The 23424-nt window shown below is 37.9% G+C and overlaps 1 protein-coding gene across 2 annotated transcripts in view; it reads right to left on the bottom strand.

Annotated features, from left to right (window-relative positions):
* The window catches only part of ankfn1b (ankyrin repeat and fibronectin type III domain containing 1b), a 152290-nt gene that overhangs the window by 120851 nt on the left and 8015 nt on the right, over positions 1–23424 (bottom strand). The window contains exons 1-2 of one of the 2 annotated variants that reach the window (XM_087794208.1): positions 7511–8244; positions 963–1144 (exon numbers count right to left, since the gene is read on the bottom strand). In XM_087794208.1, coding sequence (XP_087650334.1) covers positions 963–1144; positions 7511–7629 — 301 coding nt within the window. In that variant the 5' untranslated portion in view covers positions 7630–8244. Of the gene's footprint in view, positions 1–962; positions 1145–7510; positions 8245–23424 lie in introns of those variants that run through there. The other variant, XM_087794209.1, reaches the window with a different exon arrangement.

The raw sequence follows: 23424 nt of genomic DNA, 5'->3' as shown, positions 1-23424 counted from the left end.
GTGTTGGTGTCACTGCAGCAAATTTTGTGTTCTTGTTTGTTTACGCCGCAGTGGGATGGCACCGTTTTTTGACTCTTGTTTAAAGGAATATTCAATGTATCCTGGAAAAGAATGAAATATTCAGAAGAGAGCTGTCAAACCAAGATCAGGTGGGGATCCATGTGTATAAATGAGAGCTTTCTTGTACACACAACTCTAAAACAATTAATCTATATCGTCCAAAAATACTTTTTATAAAGAAGAGAAATAATACAACCACAAATAAAAGGGTTTGAAGTTCTATTATATTTTAATCATATGAACCAAAATCAAGACTAAATAATAAACTTTTTGCATAAACACATGCCTTTAAAATGAAAAATAAAAATGTCAAAATACCAGTTTAATAAAGAGGTAATAAGTGACTTTACATGTCAGAGAAACAGCACTTCACGGGTCTAAAATGCACAGCAATATTAGGTCTTTAAACCTTATTTATTGCCACCTACTGAATAGTTTAAGAAGCTTTCTCTAGTGTTTTGTCGGAATTAAATTAATATTATTGGTAATAATTATAGTAATCTTAATACAAATTTGTAAAAGGATTGCTCTGAAATTGTGGGGAGGTATCAAATAATATCCCAAATAACACCTTTGCTCTTTCATTATCAGACTTCTGCTGCCATCGTCTGCAACCCGCTGCTCAGATCTCCGTGGGAGTTGAACTAATCTATCAAAGTGAAGAGCTGTGGGCAGCAGGTTGGTTCTAACAAAAGAGTTGCCATGAGGTGCTCCAGTTTTCCAGAAAATCTAGCACTAGGGGGAACCCATGGGTCGGACCCAGGTTGCCATGATGTGACAGTTATTAATGTTCAATAAAGAATAATTAGTGATTAAATGAATCTATCTACCCAAAGAAGGACGTCTGGAGAAAATACATCGACTTGTCTTAATGTCTTAATCTTAATAAATATAACATTTACCTGCAGGTGGGAGAGTACAGGCTTTTGGGTTGCTGGTTTCAACACTGGGGTTCTTTCTGCGCGGAGGACTTCCTCCGATCAGATCCGTGGGAGGGAACCTGGACACTGTAGGGGACTGTGGGATGCTGGGTAACGTGCGCGACTTAGCCAGTATAGGTCTCTGCAACTTCCTTTCCAAAGACCTGTTGAAAGCAGCAAACCAAAAAGAAATCAAATTAGAAAACTTGCACGAGTGTCCAGGTAGGATAACGTCAAACATCCACAATAATATAATATATTTTTCCCCAGAGACGTAACATGACCTGTAATGCAAGCACAGGGCAACAAAGACATACATAAAAATGAGAAACAAGAATACCAATATTGTAACACTATAGAATGTTAAAGACTGACTTTAATTCCAGTGGTTAACTGGAATATTGACTTTCAAATAAATATTTTAATTATCTGAACAAAAACCCACCTTCATGAACACAATCTGGTCATTTATTTCCATTTTATTTAAATATCAATGACAATGACTTGACAGTCAATTGTGAACAATTAAGTCCGTCTGTCTATTGGCAAAATAACTCAAAAACCGAAGGGTCGTATTTCCATTTATCTTTAAGGGACTTTTGATATTGGGCCCATTCAAGCTGCCGTCAGAACTAGTAAAACAAAAAAAAGGGAAAATTGTCGCACTGTTGTGACTTTCAGAATCCAATTTAAACCGAAAAGTAGGGGATTTGTTGCACAATAATTGTCTGTGTATATTATACTTCTCACTAATAATGCCATAGATGTCATATTGTGTTGACGTTTGTTATTTTTTAAAAACCATGTGAGGCCTCTGGGTCAAGGTGACCCGGTGGACGAATACAAACGTGTATAAGGAATACCTTGTGTTGTCTCTGGGTCAAGGTGAACCTTGATGTACTTTGTGAACCCTAACCCAGAGATAACACAAGGGATACCACAAACACATTTGTTTTACAAGGGTTGAACGGGCTTCAAACACTGTGGTAGTTTGGGGAAGAAAACAAGTTTATAATGAGTGCAACCAGGATTTAATCCTTGATCTGGAAGATGAACCTCTGATTACACTTAAAATGAGTGAATATACCAAATGATGATAAAAGAATATCTGATTATTTATATTCAAACAAATATATATTTAGTTACCAAGCATTAAAATGAACCATGAAACAGAAGAAAATGATGTTTTTTTTCCACCACATGTATATGCTAACCCAGCGTATAATATTAAAATTGTCTTTGGCGCCTGTTGTTTGGGTAGATGGACGTGTTGGTGGAATTGAGCCTGAAATTGTGAGAGTGGCTTGGCCCGCCTGATCGGCCCAGTGTGTTATCTGCAGCCAGATGAAATAAATGACAGAAAATGTGTGTGAATGTGTACCGGAGAGTTTGCCAGGAAAAGTTGGTATTGATTTCAGAGCAGTGAGAAAATGTTTTTATAAGTATTAAAGTCTCACCAGAACGCCTTCAGTATCCATTTTTAGACCTCCCCCCCCCCCTCCAGAGACTCTTTGACCTAATCCTAGACCTGAAGATGAAGCCTCGACTGCCAGTCGTTTATCAGCCGAGAGAAGGCAGACGTCAGTGTTCTTATCCCGAGATGAGCTGACTCAGAACCCCGTGTCCCTCTAATTGATATTGCTTAAGAGAGTGATGGCTCGTGGCCTTTAAATCTCCCCCAATGTTTCTTCGCTACCTCGCAAGCTTGGGTCAAAAGGTCATCGTTTACACTGGGCACATCAACTACATTAGCACGTCAGGAATGTTGCTTCATCCATGAGCCGCCACGGAGGATTCATCTCCGTGACCTTCTTCATCAACTAAACCGTCATCCGTTTTGGCAATAAATGGCTTCATAGAGTCGGAAAATATTTCCCAAAACGATTCGACAGTGACAGTCAAGGGTGCCACTGAGTCGCTGCTCAGATTCTTCTATTGATTGCTTCCTCCCCGGAGAGTGTTTGCTATCAGCTGCTTTACAACTAAGCAATTTCAATTGTTAGTTTTCCAAACAAGCATCAGCGTGATTATTCTGAGGTGGAAGTAGTTTCGCTATTGATCGCCACAAGCTGCTCTCTCCACGCTGATTAACAACAAAGTGAGTTTGCATTTTTGTGTGTTTGTGTGTGTTTGTGTGTAACTGTATGAAGCCTCGGTCTCGACTCAACTCGCAAACCTTGCTGACACAAACAAACCCTAGAAATATAAGCCATAAATAGCTCATTCTGCAGTGGAGAGCGTTGAAGATGTGTGTGTGTGTGAGAGTCGCACAACCACCTGATTTAATCTGTAGTTTGTTTGAGATGCTGTTTTGCTGTATAGTTTATTTACTAAAAAACCCAGTAAATACCTCAATCATGAACTTACAGATACTTTGTTTGATAAGTCAGGCGCCACAAAGTATCATCAAAATTCAAAGTTTATTAATGTAGTCAAATTGGCCTCTACTTAGGAAGTAGGGCTGCACGATATAGGATATTTGTGCGATATCGATATTAATGTGATATTTTTTTCTTTCACCTAAAAATGTGGCCGTGCGCAGGTGCGATTACCGTAGGGGAGGTCCAGGGGTTTAGAAAGGGGAAACAATGCGATATTTGCCTTTTGTTTATTTCCACGCTTCGGTGCCGACATGATCGGAGAAAAATATCACTTGTAACGCTGTAGTTTTGCGATACTTGCATCGGTTTCCCACGAAACTGAGCGACATCAGAGAGGAGCCACCGGCGCGTCGCGATATCACCAAATCAATGATAAATCCCACCTCCCTGTACACGCACACATAACGGTTTATAAATTACCCAATGTTAACAACTTAGCTCATTAGCATACGGCGAAGACGGTCAGGTTTACACTTGGTAGGAAGTTCCACGATCTTATAAGAAAACAACTAAGATGAGATGACAAGTACTGACAATATGTTGCTTTATCAAAGGAGGTTGAAAGAGGTGAGTGACTGGATCATTCACGTTTGAGTAGCGCTCAAAAGTTAGTCTTACTTCCGATATGAACTGAGCTGCGCAAAGTCAGCATGCCAGCAAGACGGGTCGCCATAGCAACCGAGCCTAGCAAGCTGCGCTGCACAGCTCACAGACAGACAGAGACGTGAACAACAACGAGACATAGAAGTACAAAATGAGAACTTTACAGAACCTGATACTGTTTGGTCGAAGTGCAGATTTAAGAAATGCTTGATTAGACTGATTGATTGATCAATAAAAAAAAGGATAAATTATCGCACGCATGTTTTCGATATGCATATCGCACGTGCCAATATCGCGATATAAATATTTTTTTGATATAACATGCAGCCTTAATAGAAAGAGTCCGAAATCCCAACATCTTTCAAATATTACTAGTCCCAGAAATAATTACCACATTCATAATTAACTTTGAGATAAGAGTTGCTTGTAAAAATGCATATCAACTGAACACCAGTGGAGTATTTCAGTCCTGCAATGCATGCTGGGTAGGTTTGATTCTTCAAAGTGTTTTTTTAACCATTCAACCCAGTCCATATACCAAAAGTACAAAAAATAATAAACAAAAACAATCTTTAATCTTTTATTTTATTGGACATTTAGATCAAAAATAAAATATATATATATAAAGTAAAACCAGATCTAAGTTGGCATTAAATAAATGTTTACATTTTTTTAAGTTTCTTTGAAATTGGATGGGTACATGCAACAATAAATACATTAAAATGTAATGCATGTATCATTATTCTTAAACTGGCCACAACATTAAAGATTATATTAAATTTGATTTATTTAATAACAAACAAAAATATGATAGCATAACATTATATATATATATATATTATTTATGTTAATAATGGGACAATTTGTTGTTAACCCTTGTTTTACCCCAGGATCAATGTGACCCCGAAAGCTTGAAAACAAATGTGTTGGAGGTATCCCTTGTGTTGTCTCTGGGTGAAGGTGAACGACCTGCCTGGCTTCCATAAATACATATTGATATATTCACCCAGAGACAACACAAGGGATACCTCGAACACATTTGTTTTCAGGCATTCGGGTCACCTTGACCAAGATACCGCAAATGGGTTAAGATCTGATTCTAAATACAAATGAAAACATCTAAAGTGAATAGCTGGTGAATTTAAAACCTTTTCAATGTTCCAGACAAATTCAAAAGCCAGCGTTAATGACAGCGATTACAGTCAAGGTGAACTTTCCCTCTGATCCCGTTAGATTTGCCTCCCCTCGTCCTTCATTGTCAGCTCAACTTCTTGTCACTTTTTATTACAGCCAGATCCCACAGACACAGACGAGAGAACCGAAATAGATTATTCTGAGCCGGTTTAAATAATAGATTGTGGCTTAAAAACCCTGTTGAATATTTTGATCGTTGCTTCAGAAATTAACTATTAACATGAATCGTTCCCACACTTGACCACAGAATCACAGCAGAGCATGAATGAATACATTTTTAACACACTTACATGCATGTGATAAGAATGTAAAGTCATTTTATTCAATTATTAATGTTGCGTTATTACAGTCACTTTTATGTCAACCAAAGATTTGACCATAAAATGCTTGTTTTAGAATCTATTGATATGAGACGATACAAAACGCCTGATTTCACTGAACACATGTTGTGCCCTTACTGGAGAATATTTGTGATAGTTTAGTGAGGTTCATTTGAAGGTAAAATACATTTTAAAATCACCTAGCAGTAGCTAGCGATAGCAATATTTCAAACTTGTATAAACAATTGGCCTATTTACTTATGTGTTAAAAGTAATTACATGTTTAAAATACTGAAAATGGAATGGTGTTGTCGAAGGATGCGGTTTGTTAGCTGTATTAAGCATGTGGCCATGTGTTGCTATATCAAATATTGTTTTTTTTATTTACATAAATGAGATATTTATACAATATTAAATATTATTTAAGATCAACAATTTCAGTATAGGAACTTCACAGGTTGTTTTTTTTGTAGAAGTGGTTATTTAATAATAGTTTATTTGCAGTAAAAAAAAAAAGTGGTTCTAGATTGTTCTTGACTTCAGTGATGTCGGCTTTATTATTCCATATGTGAGTAGAACAACATAATACTGCATAAAAATCTTGTTTTACAAGTTGTGAAAGTAAATTCTGTCACCCCTACTGCCACCTGCTGGAGAATTGGTGTCATTTAAACGTGAATATCAATGAGATTTCAAATGAAGACTTTATAATTGATTTTTGGGATCAAATTAATGAAGAGCAATCATATTAGTAAATAAAAAACGCATTATCTTATCTCAAGATAAAATTATTTTTAATATATTCAGCTCACGATACGATTCAATTCTATATATTCTGGTCACGATACGGTATATTTTGATACACTAGCATAATTTAACGATTTTAGAGGACACTGAATTTAAGGGACATCTTGTGATTGTTTCACTCTTCTTGGTTGAATTAGTAGAACTGAAAGCCCAAATATGTCCAAAAATACCAGCTTTAATAGCAGCTGGATCCAATTTAACACTATCCTCTCGTCCTCAGTGACTGCCAGGAACTTTCCATCTAGTGGCGGAGAGTTGAATTGAAACAAAAAAATCAAACAAATGTGGTGACTACTTGCATCTTATCGCTGAATAAAATTATTTTTTAAATAGAATCATTTTATTTTAAACACACTGAATGTATATAAATAAATGCCAAAAGATCTACGGCACTCTATACAGTGCTGTTGAACATCCATATAGTATGGTGAGAAAAACATCGACTTATAAGAGCATATAGATTTTTTTCCTCACACCCCTGCTTTCTCATCCAAAATGTGCGCCGGATAAATAAATGTTTCAAGTCATTCTTAAACAGGTGTCACACGCTGAGATGAACGCAGCATTTATTACCATACAATCTCCCCTAAAAGGAACAATTGACTGAAATGTAACTGAAAAAAAAATTGTGTGCTATTGAATATGTGGTATTTCCATTGATCAGTCTCGAAGCTTAACTGCTCGTCTAATGAGCACTCGGGCCACAAATTCTAAACTCATTTGAAGGGTTGACATTTGAAGTAACAACTGCGGGGGGGTTGGGGGGGGTGGCTTTGCATGGTTGAACTGTTGTTTACCGCAGAGGAGCTTCCACCTCAGCTCCACTCTATACAAAACATCAAACATCTGTCAACATGCAAGATTTGATAAAAGCCAGTGAGTGTGTTTGTCAGCTTCAACCAACATAAAAACAAATACATTTCATTTCCAACTTCCTCCCTCCCCCTCCCTCAGACCCCTCTCTGTTCATCATCAGTACATCAGGAGGAAGAATCTATAGTAGTCTGCACCATGCATGACAGCACACATTGACTGCACCTCCACACTTATGTAACCCCCCCCCCTCATCCCCTCCAAGGCGCAAACAAACACCTGTGTGAATCACACACCTGTTTAAAGGGAAAACCATGATTCAAACAAACAAGAAGAGCGACAACAGATCGTTTCAAGTTGGATCCCATCAAAGAGGTAGTTAATGCACATGAAGGCGTGACGGACAGGTTACCTGGCCTCGGCCACAGTGCAGCAGTAGCTGCCGCTCCTCCACGAGCTCCTGTCCACTCGCAACTCCTCCCGAGACTTGCGCCGATTAAAGTAGTCTGTGAGTTTCCCAAAACTCGCCATCTTTGATTCCTCACCTCTACCTCCCCCCCTCTCTTTCTCCTTTTCGCTCAAATGTTCCCGATTCCTCTTTTTTTTTTGGGGGTGGGGGGTTGTCGTTAAAAGATCCACCTCTTTTTCCAACCTTTCCGTCTCGTCCACCTGTCACTCCTGATCCTGTCCGCCGCTCATCGCTGGTTCAAGTCCCGCCGCGAGTCTTCATCCTCGCCAGCACTTAACGCTCGCAATTAAGGGAGCTTTGGCTTTTTTTTTTTCTTCTTCCCTCTGCCTCGGTCTCTCCGCTGCGCAAACACAGACTCTCTCAAAATAGTAACATTTGTAACTGCCTACCAGTCGACACTGTGCCCCCCACTAAAGAGCAGATGAAGGGAATATTGAGAGCGAGAGAGAGAGAGAAGGAGTAAGAGGAGGGGGTGGTGGCTCTGTGTTGGTCCTCTTGTGTGCAGGAGATGGTGGGAGAATGTGAGTTGCTATGATGCTTGTGTATAAGCCCACCCCCCTCCGCATCCCTCTTAATGTCTTCCTCTGTATTTTTGGCACACAGCGTCTGTGTTGCTCTCTTTCGCTCCTTCTCTCTCGGCGCGAATTCTTTCACATCGACCCCACCTGTGATCTGAGCATGTGCTTCAGACGCGTGTCTTCCTTCCACCCACCCCCCCCCACACTCTCCCACGCACACACCGACACACCTGCGCCTCAACTTTACACCGCATGCTTATTTTGGTGTACATCGACCGCTTCTTTTCCTTCATCAATAATGGAAAAAAAAAAAAAAAAAGAGTTCGCCTGCATCAATGAGCTGCGTTTTCCAGAAGAAGCTGCACTCCAAGAGAAAAGGATGATGGGAGGATAGCTGAAGGCGAACTAGGGGGAGAATAGAGGATGAGCAGGAAGATGGAGGGTTCAAGGGTACGAAGGAGGTTTTTATGGGAAGCGCTCATTAGAGAGTCCACTTCACCACAGCTGGACACGTCGTCATCGGTAGCCTCCTAGGATCCAAGATAGCGAAGATATATCCATGCAACGTTCAAACAATGTCTAATATAACATTGTAAGTGTTCACCGGGATCTACATTGAAACAAGGTTGGATTTACGACCAATTCTTACTCTGAATTAACATTGTTTCGACGATATATAAATGCATTCTATTAAATTTCAGCTCCGTCCCAAATGGACGTCGAAATTCCTGCCAACATCTGTTTGTCTTGTGTTGATTCAACAACAGATTATCAACCTTGAAATGGTAACTTGGTCAACATCGACCAAAACTAACCAATCTGACTTTGAATCGCTATCAATTTTCATCTGGGTTTATATTAATTTTTCAGCAATTATGGACAATAAACATTTAAGATTTGGGACACATGTCTAGTTGAGTCTGATGTGTCCATTCAAAGTGTCTACCTTTGTAAAATGTCTGGTGTCTTGTGTCTTTTTTTTATATATATATTTTTTTCCTCGAATACCAAAAACACAGAAAGTGGACGTGCACCAACTAGTCCATTATTATTGGCTCATTTTCTTTTTCTCATTCCAAGGATGTTTTAAACAAAACAGTAACATAAGTTGAAGTTAAAAGGCGCTCCAAAGGTTCTTGCCATCTTTAAACCCTAAGCAGATTCCGTGTCGTTTTTTTTAAATCCGTCGCCCAAAAAAAGACGCCATCACCCTTTTAAGTCGATGGAAGCATAGTAAACATAATCCAAATTGCATTGCCTTTGCTTTTTTTTTTGTTCTAAATATATATTTTACACCACAACGCGTGTTGCTTCGGTTAGTTTAGGATCAAATAATGGATCAACAATCATACCAGACACTTCCAATAAGATTAAAAAACATGTTAAAGGAAAACATGTGATGGGAATGTTTGACGAAGGATAAAAAAAGGATTTAATTAAATCATATCCAACCTTCAAGAATGAAAAGAGAAGATAACAATCAGACACGTACTTCCTGTAAAAGCCCAGTTTAAAGCCATATACATGTCGGTACACCTTCCGTAGTCTTGCTGTTTTCGTACATCTATTTAGTTTTTAAGGAGCCGTAATATATGTTGCATGGTGAGTCATCATTAAAAATGTAATGTTGGTCTTATAGGTCATAAAGCCTTTTAACTCTGTGAGAATATGGAAAATGTTAATGAGCGTTCGGGAGAAGGTTTATAAAGAGCCCAAGCAGGAATTGTTAGGTCTTAGTTCAACAGTCACTGTACTCCCTGTAACTAACAAGGGACCACTGTATAAATGTTGTTATTTGATTGGGTTTGACCTCGCTCACATGGAAGAATATGAATATTACAATTATGTTTATAGAATCTTCACCTTACCTAACTAGAAAGTTTGCCTAGTTTAGGTTAAATAGCTGGTTTGGTTTTTGTACCAAGTCCACCTGAATAGGTTTCTATCCCAGAATAGCTGTATAACGTGTTGAAATTTGAGGTTTTTGTACCCTGGTCACGATCCTGAGAGGAATGAATGGAAGTCCATTTGTTTTATAGACGCATGGATTGCATTTGTTCAACCTTTCTAATCCCACATAGCAGCTAATGCTGCGTGAAAGTTGTGGGCCGTGTGATCTTTCTGTAGAATCCTGTGCTAACGACTCTGCCTTATTGATCATTTTCTCTCCCGACACAATGAAAATTATTTCTGCAGCAGTGATTTACTTCAACCCTCCTCCACATTGTCCACTAATTCCAGGAGTATCTGACTGAAATCCCCTGATGGCACAATCGTCATCATGGCTCGCCAATTAAAGTTGTTCCCACCACACGGTCGAAGCTAAGGACATGGACTTTGAACCCTCATCCTGGTGCTTAAAGCACCAAAGGATTCTGAAAGAACATCATCGGGAATGTCCGATAATACTTGAACTTGGAGCACTCGTAGTTCGTGACACACACAGAAAGAGGTTTTCGCTACAGATAGTGAAGAAGCTGCACATTTTATCAGTTGACTCGATGACATTATTCTTGTTGGTTTTCCTTTGACTCTCATGCATTTTATAAGAACATTTTCCATAAATATCCAATTTTAAAGTGTTTTTTCCTATCATGTTTTGACAAATGGCAGCAGTAAATAATTCAAATGATTATATTTAGTCAATAGATTTTTTTGAGCCTATTTATCACACTCAAGATAATTTAAATTGTACGTTTACAAGAACAAAAAAAAATATTCTATATACTCCATTTTGCGGAAATAAAATAGTAAAACAACCAGGTATATTAAAAACAACGATTGTTTTTTTCTGTAGCTGCTGGTTTTACAGTGTTGAAACAAGAAGTAACAGTGATCGACCAGGTTTCCAAGATTTAATTGTTCTTAAGGACGTAAGAAGGCTCTTAAGAAGGAGCGAAAAGATACTGCCTTCTTAGTTAACCTTTAGATCTTGGAAGCTCTTAGTGGGAGCTGTCCAACACGGGGGTTCTGAAACTGAATCAATCAATGCAAGGTTAATCAATCAAACACTTCTCCATCAGACACAGCACACTGTGCTAATGCCTTTATATAGAGAAGCAAGTGGAGCCTTGAGTTCAATCACATCTCTTTTTTTACATCTGTGATATGCCATAGGTTTGTTGATGTTTTGTCATGTGTAGTTGTCAAGATTATTTTGGTGAATTATTGAATTGTTTCCTTCTCCAGCCGCCGTGAGTGTGTCGGCCAATCAGAGTCCGGATGATGGAGGCGAGAGTTTTTTTTATGTAGTTACTCAAGTGTTGCTGTTGCATCATCAGAAAAGTAAATCTGTGCCAAGCCTTGACTCCATTTCATTTCTGTCTGACTTCTAACACCCACACAAGTCTTTATATGTAGTACTATGAGCGTATAAGAGGTACTGACAATCTGTTCGCTAAGAAGGCTGTTAAGAATGGGTAAGCGTTCCTTCTTACTACAAGATCTTCTTAAGCTAAGAGCGACTCTGGGAAACACATCCTTCTTTTGCAGGCTTCTTAAAAGTGTTCCTACGAAGATTGTAGCTCTTAAGAGCTTCTTAGCCAATCTGGGCAACAGCCATTGTAAGCTCTGAACCAGGGAAATCAGACAGTTGACTGAACCTGTCCTGTTTATATCCTGAGTTTCAAAAATGTTTTATACCGACATCTATACAAGTGATCTGTATATACTGACACTATCTTCTTAAAATCTGACTGTTCACCCGCTGTAGTGTTTTGGTGTGGCAGTGAAATGGGTCCCCACTGAAAAAGGTTCCTGCACTGCACATCACTGAGGCTATATGTTATATACACATGTATAGCGGTATATGAAACATTCATAGTGCGAGGGAAATTATTAATATATATAATATATATAATATATATAATATATATATATATATATATATATATATTGGGTTGAAAATATATATATATATATTGGGTTGAAAAGTACAATAGATGATCACGTCATCTTTTTGACTTAACAAGATTTGAGACTGCTGTCGAAGAGCAACGTCACCTAACACACAACAAAAGAATCATACACACACATTAGAGAATGAATGCAACCAGCGAGTCCACTCAACAGCTCATCCGACAAAAAGGGAAACGAGCCACCGTGTAGAAAGTGAGAGGAATTTCAAGAAAGCTTTTTGGACGCAATTACAGCGACAGCAGGCAGAAGCATTACCTGCTGGGATTACTCTGACTATTCACAAGACAAGACACACATGGATAATATACAACTCACTCACTTTCAAATAACCACTGTCACACCGAGGTACCACAACAATTGACGTCCTTATGGATTCACAAACACACACACACACACACACACACACACACACACACTGAGAATAACATCCTTATGAGTCATCTGAAAAACAGCCTTGGGTTAATCTCATGCCTCTCTCTGTGGGCAAAAATGAGTGTGTTCCTGTCTTAATCTCGTATGCTGGAGCGTGTCACCAAGCCTTCTCGTCGTTCTTTCGTTCTTCCTTTTTAAGTTATTCGCTCATTCATCTGCCTTTTCTTATATTCGATCCTCGGCAGCTCTTCGATTTCAACTATGTTTAAGCATTCAACACTAACTTCATTGTTTTGCGAGACATAATTCATGAGGCATGTCAAGCAGTATAAGAATGTCTGATGACACAATACATACAATACATTCATAATGAATGATACATAATATATAGAAAACTATTACGACAACATATCCTCTGCTCGATAATTTCTTGAAGAGAACATTTTTCATTATTTTTCGTCTAGTTTTTTTGTCACATTAAGCTCCTTTAATTAGCTCCTTTAATTAGCTTTGGTTTTAACTACAAATTAGGTTTTTAAGTATCAGTTTGTGACCAATCATCATTATCTTAGATTACAGGCTTTACTATTTCTGTTTGATAAAAGAGAGTTTGACAAAATACAAAAGCAACGATTTAGTCCATACGGCCATCGATGAGCGTCCAATACATATTAGCTTTAAAGCTTTCGCATTAGCAGAAAGTTCTCTTTGTCCAGTGAGATTGTTTGGATTTTCCAACAGTTTCAGTAGATATTCTTGTAAATTTGGTGCCTTACTCTTGGCTGTGCCGTTTCCATCAATCAGATTAAGCCTATAGTTCTTTTTTTTGTGTATTTGCCAAGTCCCTCATTGTAAGGATTGATCACAGGGATGGATGCTGATACTCTGGACATAAGTCGCACTGGAAGTAACTGGTCCTGTTACCAATACCTGGGCTTTGAGTATCGACTGATACCGATCCGATACCAAAAACATTAATCTTCTTGCACTACTGTGAGCTGACACTTGCGAACCTTGAATGGAAGGTAAAAAAAAGACTACATATTGAATTACAAAGTTAAATGTTCATTTAAATAAAGATTTCAGATGGTTACCAGGCTTTTTAGGATGAAGAAAACAGGTAAATTGTAAACTATGTTTGCAAAAAAAAGTAGGGAGCCTGTGTAAAAATATACAATAAAAAAAATACCATTGTTCTCAAAAAATCCGAATAAATTTAAGCACTATCTGTTATTTTTTAATGCGTTCATATGGTAAGTTTTTGTCTTTCTTATCATTTTGAACAGCTCATGTTATTCGGCGTGATGCTTTTCCAGATGCAATATGACGTCAGTGGTGTAGAATCTTTTGGCTTCTTCCCCTCCAAACATCCACACACTCTTCTGTGAGTCACTACTGTGAGCAGATGCTGCTTTTTTTTTCTTTTTTTTTTTTATTTACATACCTTCACCAGTTACAATGCAGTACATGTAAACTGTAACAGTCACAGAATACAATTGTATTGTCCATTCTGTGGTGGGCATCCATTGTCCATCAACAGTTTTTCATAAACAACTTAGTTGTTGGATAAATGTTGGACCCAATAAAACCAGAGTCGCATAGTCTAGTTTTGTATGTGATGCAAAGCAGGTTGTTATTTACAATTTTAGTTTGAACCTGGTCTATGCTAACAGTGCGACTCTGGTTCCCTGCCAAGAGCTCATGATAACTCACAGCGGCAAGGAAAAACTTCCTGTAAGAGGCAGAAACCTTGGAGGGACCGGACTCGAGGCAGGCAGTCTCCTTCGCAACCGATCAGGCCCATGACAAATGTATACAATACACAGGTATACAGACTCCGGTGACGGGTGAAGATGTAGGTGTGTGTGTGTGTGTGTGTGTGTGTCTGCTTGATGGACGCGAACATACAGTATATCTACATTGCAAAGATGGGATCCACGGCTCAGACCTTTTTCCATCGATACCCGGTCCAATCAGGGACAGATCGGTGCATCCCTAATACTATCCAGACCAAAACACAAAATCATTTTGGTGCTTCATTTTCCTACTTTAATCTCATTTTCCAAATGAAGATTAATTATCTTAAGAACAGACATTTAATAAGTACCTAAAATTGAGAGCAAACTATCTAAAGGACACACAGTTTAGCCCCAAAATAAAACCTACAAAACGTAGCATTGTTCTTTGCTTTTATTTAGCAAAAAACTAAATCTTTTTTGGACAAAGTGATCTTGTTTTACTATTCTTTAGGCACTATTTTAGGCATTGTCACCAGATGGATATAAGTTTACAACTAGTGATGAAAGTAGTTTGGTTAAGAGGTGTGAAGTTGTCTCTTCCTGCTTTAGCAATATATCTGTATGTAATATAAGCAACATTGCACAAATGTGACCAATTTTGTGTTTTAATTTTACATGATTTTAGGTCTTTCTGCAACCCCCAAGCAACCCCCCCTCCCCACAACCACTAACTAGCAAGAGTTAGTCATTCAGTCATTTCTTCAAAGGTAATTATTCGGAATATTGTCAAAGGATACATTTTCTGCTGCAGAGGATTAGACATATGATTACACAACAGAGAACTGTTCAAAGTGAATGTGTTGCTCATATATTCAAGGTTTGCTTTTTTCATTGTTAAATGTCTTCCCAGTAATGTAAGAACCAACGGGTTATGTGAATGATATTCTTCCTCAATCATGTCAGCATGACGGATGATTTGACATATTTATCTAATTGTTTTCGTCAGATCAATACACGTTATTGAGAGACAGGGTTTATAAAAAACTAATAAAGCACCACTTTAATATTGGCAAAGCAGTGATTCATTTCTCTCATGTCTCTTTCAGGTCAGACGCAAAGTTGTAAAAAAAAAAAAAAAATGCTCTGAATTGAATAAAAGATGAGGCAACATCGTCTGCTGACTTTGAACTTTTCTCTCTTAACCCTGTGATGAATCATCCTTTTCAGGAAAGAACCATTTCATGAGCTGAGTAGTATATTTACAGCTGGGAATCGACTGGAAATGATGAATTATGATTTGTAACCTTGATGTCATTGAGGAATGTGTATCGAGCATATGTAGCACAACCGAAAAAGATGCTCGTGCCTTTGATCTGGTGCAGAGAAGACGATGGAAAATGAGTCGGGAATGAATTCTTATGACACTGAACCATTTTGACTGATATTCACGGTGGCACACGTGTCAAACTCAAGGCCTGGGGGCCAAATATGACGCCTGGATAATTTTATGTAGGCCACCAGAGCTTTAAATACACATAGCTGGAAAAAACTAATAATTTACAATTTAAAAATGCATCAAAAAACTATATCAGTGATATCATGACTTATAACAGACTATAGTGTTCAATGTTGCCTTTAAACTACATGTTTTCTTCCAGTTAAGATCATTAATTATGTAATAAGTATTAATGTTAATGGAATACAGATATATGGGTACAAAATATGATAATATAACAGTAATGAATACAAATAAACTAAGAAAGACGTTATATATACACAGTATAACTTCATTTTTTATAAATTTAGATTCCTAATATAGATTAAAGATATTTGGATTTTATTTAAGAAAAACATATTAGTATAAAATACATTTACACAGAACTTAAGGTATGAAAAAAAATTACTAATGGAAAAAAAAGTACTTAATTAAATAGGATGTTGTTACTAGCAGGGCTTCGTCAACCGGTTAGTACATGCAAAGTAGTGGTGTCAGGTTGTACAATTTTTTTACTACATAGTCAATCAAGCAGTTGAACTATATAACCACTAAGGGTTACTGTTCAAACTCCCAATCCCATTACAGCGAAGCCCTTCCAGTAGTTATCAACCACAATTGTTTATTCTTGTAGACCTACTTTAAATTGGTACTAAATTATAGCCAAGCAAAACAAACATAAACATACAAAGCTTCATAAAGTCCTGCATCACATGACCAAAACCCACACGGCTCATTGGTCAACAGTAGCTCCGTTTCACTTGCATCTATTTATTGGTGAGAAATGAATGCGGGGTAGACAATTTTTTTTATTGATGGTTATTGACTTTTCTAAATGGCTACAATTTGTTATCAGTGTAACCTTAATGCAAAGATCTATTCTTTGTCCAGGTCTGCTCTAGTGAGCCACTAAAGTCTACCCTGCCTGCACTCACCTCTTCACCTCTCTATTAATCTGTTGGACTGATTCCAAATCCGTGCCTTGACCACATCTTTGAGCAATTAGCCAAACCTTTGGCCAAGATTTCCCGGGATCTGAAAAAAATAATTGTTGTTATCCTTCTATTCAGGTCAACAACATCCCTCTAACCGAGCACACACTCTTTGAAACAGGCCAACCGCTGGTTTTGTTTTTGCAGCCCGCTGTCGAGCCAAACTTGCCCTCATTGACTCATTCTGCAGCACATTCAATGAATTTGATCCACACACTGTGCGTCGTTTCTCATCGCCATCGCCGTCCGGGGAGTGATCTGGCTTCCCACGTATTATATATTTGCCGGAATATGCATTTGTGGAGCTGAGGTGTTCGACACAGCGGATGAGTGCTCCTTTGGCGACGTCTGAACATAATGAGAAAGAGCAGCTTTGTGAAAGGAAGCGAGCCGTGGAAGTACACACCGAGCTGCAACAGATACAAAACAAGCACAATAAAGCTGGATGAAGTCCTGGCACATCCACACGTGTTTGTGTGCACTGGGTTTTGGCAGCTTGCTGAGATCATGTCAGACAGCAAACTCAAACCCTCCAGCTATGCAGTCATTTCTTTTTTAGCGCCAGAAAGCGGCACACATTCACAAATCTTATTCACTGTGGAAATGCAGTGTCCACTCGTGGCAGCTTTGGCACTACAGCATAGATTATCTTGATTATTACACGGTGACTTAACAAAAAACAAACCAAATGCGCCAAATGTGTCAAACCTTCCGTCGGACTCTTTGATCAGGAACTTGTAGCCCTGCAGGCGAGTCAAGGGAAACACTGCTCTGGCTCACTTCAATTAGAAGTTAAATGTCTTTTTAAACAAGTCAATATGTTTCGCAGAAATATATCCCTCTATCCTTTCATGATCCTTTCCTAGTCTTCACTCCTCCTGCAGCCAGCTCTAATCTCGCCCTGCTTTGTTTATACAACGAGGTTCAATCACCTAAAGAGTAACATTTCAGTGAGAGGCAGGAACTTGGATATCTGGAATTTAAACTTTGAATTAAACTTCCAGGTGCTAGATGGCAGCAGTCATTACGTCCTAAAAGCTGAAATAACAATGATTGTGTGGGATCCATGAATGACTGAGGACGAGAGGATACAGTCGACTCAAGCAGCTTTTAAAGATGACGTTTGGCTTATTTTGGTTTTTATAACAAATGAAAACAGTTACGACTTCATCAAGAATCACATGTTAATTGTAACACCAGAGTCAAGAACTCGACAATACTACAAATACATACTTGTTACTACAGTGTCGCAGTACATCTTATTGTTGCCTCTTTATCGTGATACGTATTGTATCGTCAGATGATTGTGATTACACACCTGTATTGTCCATCAACATTCCACGTTTTTAACGCTACAACATGATGAGTTATCTGAGATTTCAATACATTTCACTATCGCTAAAATTAAAATATAAAAACATGATAATGTCTGTTGGAGTTTGTAGTTGTGTAGCCTTGACATTGTGTTTAATTATATTCAAAGTTTAAAAATAAATGTAATGCACTCAAAAAGATTTTTTATAAACAAAGGACTGTAAAATACTACAGCATCACACATTTACTTTCGTATATTTGCTTGTAGAGCTGATGTAATATACATGAGTTTATAATGTTTGAACGATCCCATAAAGGGTTCAGGAAGAGGTGAGTCCACCAGCTGCACCATAACAAATGTGTAAATCTAACATTTGAATAGGATTTGCATCCGCATTTCCTGAGACGGTATAAACAATAATGCAGCTCAAAGGAATGGACTTGTGCAATGTCTTAATTCATACGAGTGCATAACTAGGACGGCAGAAAAACACTTCAGGAAATAGGCTGTCAACAGTGGAAGTAAAATTAGACACTTCACAGTTTTATTACAAGGCTGTGACATTGTCTGGGAAAAATATTTTTATGGTGGCATCTATACACATCCAAGGTCAGAGAAAATATTGATAATGGAACCGAATCTATTTTTTTCTTTTGACTTTCAAATTACTATCTATTTGAATCACAGCTCTTTTATGGTTTATATTTTAACCATGCCCTGCATTTAATTTATTTGAAGTTTGTTTAAAGTAGAATCATTCTATTTTTTTTTCATTTACAAAGGTATTCAAATAGTAGAGCATTTGTTGATTTTAGTGTTGCAATGCAACTTACGGCTGCTAGATGGCAGCATCATTACACCCCTTCCCAGCTAAAGGAACAAGAAAGATCCTAGCGATGACTGAGGGCGAGAGGATACAGTCGACTTCATGAGGTTTTGAAGCCGATTTTTGAAAGCAAACAAATCGAAAGCAGTTTCGACTTCTTCAAGAGTTAGGCAGTCTGTACTTTATTCAACACCAGAGTAAAATACTCGGGCAATACTACAAAGATACATTTCTACAGTATTTCAATGTATAGTATTGTTGTAGTATCGTAGCCTCAGATTATTGCCAAATAAAAGATCTAGTCCCAAGCCTTTCCATGTGGCATTAGATAATCTGGCACTTGGGCGCACAGAAAGAAAAAATAATTTTGATAATAACTGTCTGACAGGTTGTTTTTTTAAGGAAGACTGGACACTAACCAAACATTAACCCTATCTCAGGGTCAAGTGGTATCCCTTGTGTTCTGATCAATATATAGTGGATTTGAACTACAAATCCATTTGTTTTCAGGCCTTCGGGTCACTTTGACCCTGAGATAACCAAAGGGTGGACACTAGGGACTCCCACTAATTCCATGCAACAGCGATTTAGCTACTGCTGTCGTTTAAGTTTTGCTTCCTTTATCTGAAGACCGTGGTGCAAAAAAAAGGTGGTCCAGAGTATGTTATACTACTTTATCCATGTTTTCCTTACTTCCATTGCATATTCTGCCATCAGGGCCAAGACAAAGTATCTTTTGGACAATTAATCCTTCATTTCCCCGCATTATTTACATTGTTTTTTAGCCAAGACAAAGACGTGAGTTATGAATTAAGTAAAATAATTCAGAGGCTGTTGAAAAAAAGAACTGTTTGACACAGTGTTTTATCAAGATGTATGTATATACATTTTTGTTTAAAATTCAAGCCCATTTGAAAAACCTCTTGGATAATCAGTCACTCCTATTAGAACCCGTTCAAGAGCCCTCTCAGTCCGACACCATCTTCCAGCCCAGAGACCCTCGACTATACAAGGACCCTCAACTCGCACATGTGGAAGATGATTCCTGTTAAAAGACATATATGCTGGATTATTCAAGATAATGATTTTTAATAAAACAGCGCAGACATTGCATTCATCAGAATGTGCTTCCTGGGATGCAGACTGCATGAATAAATCTAATTATGAAACCTGATTAGGTCACTGCCAGCCAAGTCTGACTGCGAGTAATTTAATCCTACAAACTGGAACTAGTGCATTTGCTCGAAACAGTTGTTCACGACAAATGGAGCGAACACAGACAACGAAGGGAATTAATGAGCTGTTGACGTAGACATCGTCGCATCCCTGGAAACAATTAATCAAAACGTTGATCTCTGAACGCGAGCGAACTGACAACCATGACTGGAAAACAAACATCCTTTGCTGCTGCTAACATCTGTATTGTTGTTCATCATCTCAACAACTACTTTAAGCTCAAATCTGAACCAATTCATCAAATCAAGCATGAATAATTTTGGGTCAACAACGCTCTCTTTTAATTGGTGATAAAGATGTTTCCCCAGCTGGGCTCGCCAGAAAGACCCCGCTGAAATCTGACATCCCAGTTTGTCAGTTCCACACGCACAGATGCCTTTTGGGAGAGATTGACAGTTTAGTACGTCCCGCCAGACGGCTGCAAGAAACTCAAGCCCATCGCCTCGGTTCTGGCTGAATAAAAAATACCCGGTCTTTGTGTTCACACAATCTATTCATAGGATTTGAATTAAACTCGGTAAACACGTTAACATCATTCAGGCTTACAGTGTTGAAACACGAGTAGACTTCTTCTTCTACTAACACATACAGTAGTTGTGGGTGTATACTGTAGATATAAATAGATATAAATATATATATATATATATATATATATATATATATATACATACATATACTTTTTATATGACCATAGTGAAACATTTACTGTAGGGTGTGTATTGGCAAGAATTTGATACTCGATACATTTGTGACGATACAATATATTAAGATATATTGTGATACTGTAGAAACAACTGTATATTGTTATTTTTTTATTTAAAAAAACAATACTTTGTCTGGCTTTTACAACAAAGAAAAGAGTATCTACTTTCTCTAATCACATGTGAAAGTGCTTGTCAGAAAGTGCTTCTCAAAATATTGACAAAAAATGTAAACTTATATTAACAAAACACAATGAAGTGCATTCACAGTGTCAAACAACCTGGAGCAACATGCACTATTAAGTATCAATCAGTGTTTAATTTGTTTTACTTTCAACTTTTTTTTAAAGGCAAAACGGTTCCAAACCTTGGCTTTAATTGGCTGCCATTGTTGTGATTAACACGATTTAAAAGTAAGTTAGTAAAGCGTTTAACTTTGTTTGAAAGTCAAATTCAGGGAAGCCGATGTCACACACAAGGAACTAAGCGCTGTCAGCCTTTATTCAAGCAGTATTAAACTCAAACTCTCCATTTATTGGATTGAGGCAGATTCCAATGATGAAGTCAACATTAACTTGCTTTCATGCGTCTACTGGACGTTTCTCTCGTCTCTACAGAACAGCAAAGTTAACTGCTTCATTTTGTTTCGTCTTTATGTTTTTTCAATCTGCTCATAGATACTTACTGTGGTAAGTGGTATTGAATCCTGTGGAGGGAGTTCTCCTCAAAACATCCGCACACAGTTAATATTTTTGAGAGGTTGTGTTAAAAATGTTTAACAACTAAAGAAGGCAGTTTTTAATAGTGTTTATTTTCGGCCATCAATAACGTTCGACCTTGTTGATTTAAATCTGACAATTTCTTCTCTTAGCTGATCTTATCTGTGTAAACAGCGAAGCACAAATATCAAGCGATTTGGTTTTTCGGTCTGATAGACAAAGCCAATAAGCTTCTTCTGTGTCCAGATTCAAATCAGATCCCAGTGTGGTCAGTTTTGATTAAATATGCCTTTGAATATACGTCACTTCCACTTAAATACGTCACATAATGTTGTAAAAAATACAACACAAGATTTTTCAGTACATGTTTAAAAACAGGGAGCTCAAGTTTAACAGTTTGTTTTCTTAATTTCCATTTTTTTTAATAGAACAAACACTATTTATTCTTACCGATCAAAATCCAAAGTTACTGAATGTCGAGTTGTAAAATAAAATGATTGCAGTTTGTTTTCAAAGAGTCAACTTTTTTGTTGATGAAGATCATCTTTCCATCATCTGTAAAACAGGTCTCATGATACACTCATTTTCTATTTTTCTACTTGTCTGAATCCTGAATGTAAATAGAAGATGGCACTGATTTCATGCGGTCATATGTTTTCCTCTCCCTACAGTATCTCCTCCTTCTCTCTGGCAAATGATTCCGACCCTCTGAGCAGATCGAAATAAGTCATATGAGCGAGGTAATTGCCAAATAAACAAGGGAAATGAGGAATGGCTGGAGCTAAATGTCTCTCATTCCATTTTAATTGGGTGTTTAAACACATTAGACCAGGATCAATGGATTATTTAACAAAAGAAAAATATGACTTTCTAGAAAAGATGTGACACCATCTCATCATTTCTGGTCGTTTATAAACATAAGGTTGATGATAGACTTAATGATTATGATGAGAATCAGACTGTAAATGAGTTAATTCATCTGCAGCAACATAAGAAAAGGGATTAACTTTCAATTGAAAATGGATACAAATAATAATTATGATCTTTAATCGCATCGAGACACACGAAAGGGAATATTTAATCGGTCCTGAATACATGACAACCAATATTGTTGTGACTATTCTCTATATTGTTGTTAAGAATCTCAGTTTTCGAGTCCATTCACCTAAAAAAATCAGCCTTTTTCATGAATTAAAGGAATGTCAATGTCTCCCTCTACAGGTTACTTGTCGTAACTGGATTGTTTTTCTCCTAAAACTCATCATTTTTTGCTCCTCATTTATCAATGCTGGGTAAACAGAGCAGTAATTGGAATTCAAATGTCAAACTGCTGGTCGAATAAACAAAACCCATTGTTCATTTTCAGTGCATGTATGCTTCTTTTTTGTTTCTGAAAAAAGCACAAAAACAAAAAGAAAAAAAAAAGGGTATATAACCGACTTCATGTGTACAAGTATATGTGTGTCTCGACTCCTCGTGAGTCACCGGGGAGAAAGTTACGAAAGTGAGAAAGGCCGACATTGACATGTCTCCGACACGTTGCCATGGCAAGGCTTGAGGGATGACCTCATCACTGGGGGTAGAAATAGTCAGAGAGATATAAGTGGTCGGCACCACCTGTGAATTAATGTTCTCAATTGACAGGTGGGATTGTCGGGGGGTTGGGGGGTGGAGGAGGAGGAGGGTCCCGTATGAATAATGCATGATTCACCAAAGAGACGACGCTATAACAAGGTGCAGAGGAAGTGTGATAACACAGGCGCGCACAGGAATGCTGGCACAATGAGGAAAACCTCGCAGCTGCCGTACGTACATCGCTCGGGCCGTGACAATCCTGTCTCCGCTATCTGCCAAGTGTTGAGCCGAGAATGTGCAGAAAAACCGGCCAAGATAACACTGTTGTCGAGTTTTTCAGTGCAACACGCAGAGTGGCACGAGGATAATGGTGTCAACAGTTTTTTGTGGGACTGGGAAAATAAACTACTCAGTTCTGACCATAAACCACAATCAAATGTCAATTTCATTC

Source organism: Callionymus lyra, chromosome 6 (assembly GCF_982586985.1).
Source record: "Callionymus lyra chromosome 6, fCalLyr1.hap1.1, whole genome shotgun sequence".
Lineage (NCBI taxonomy): Eukaryota > Metazoa > Chordata > Actinopteri > Syngnathiformes > Callionymidae > Callionymus > Callionymus lyra.
Note: the sequence above shows the minus strand (reverse complement) of the source record. Positions and strands in the feature narration are given on the sequence as shown.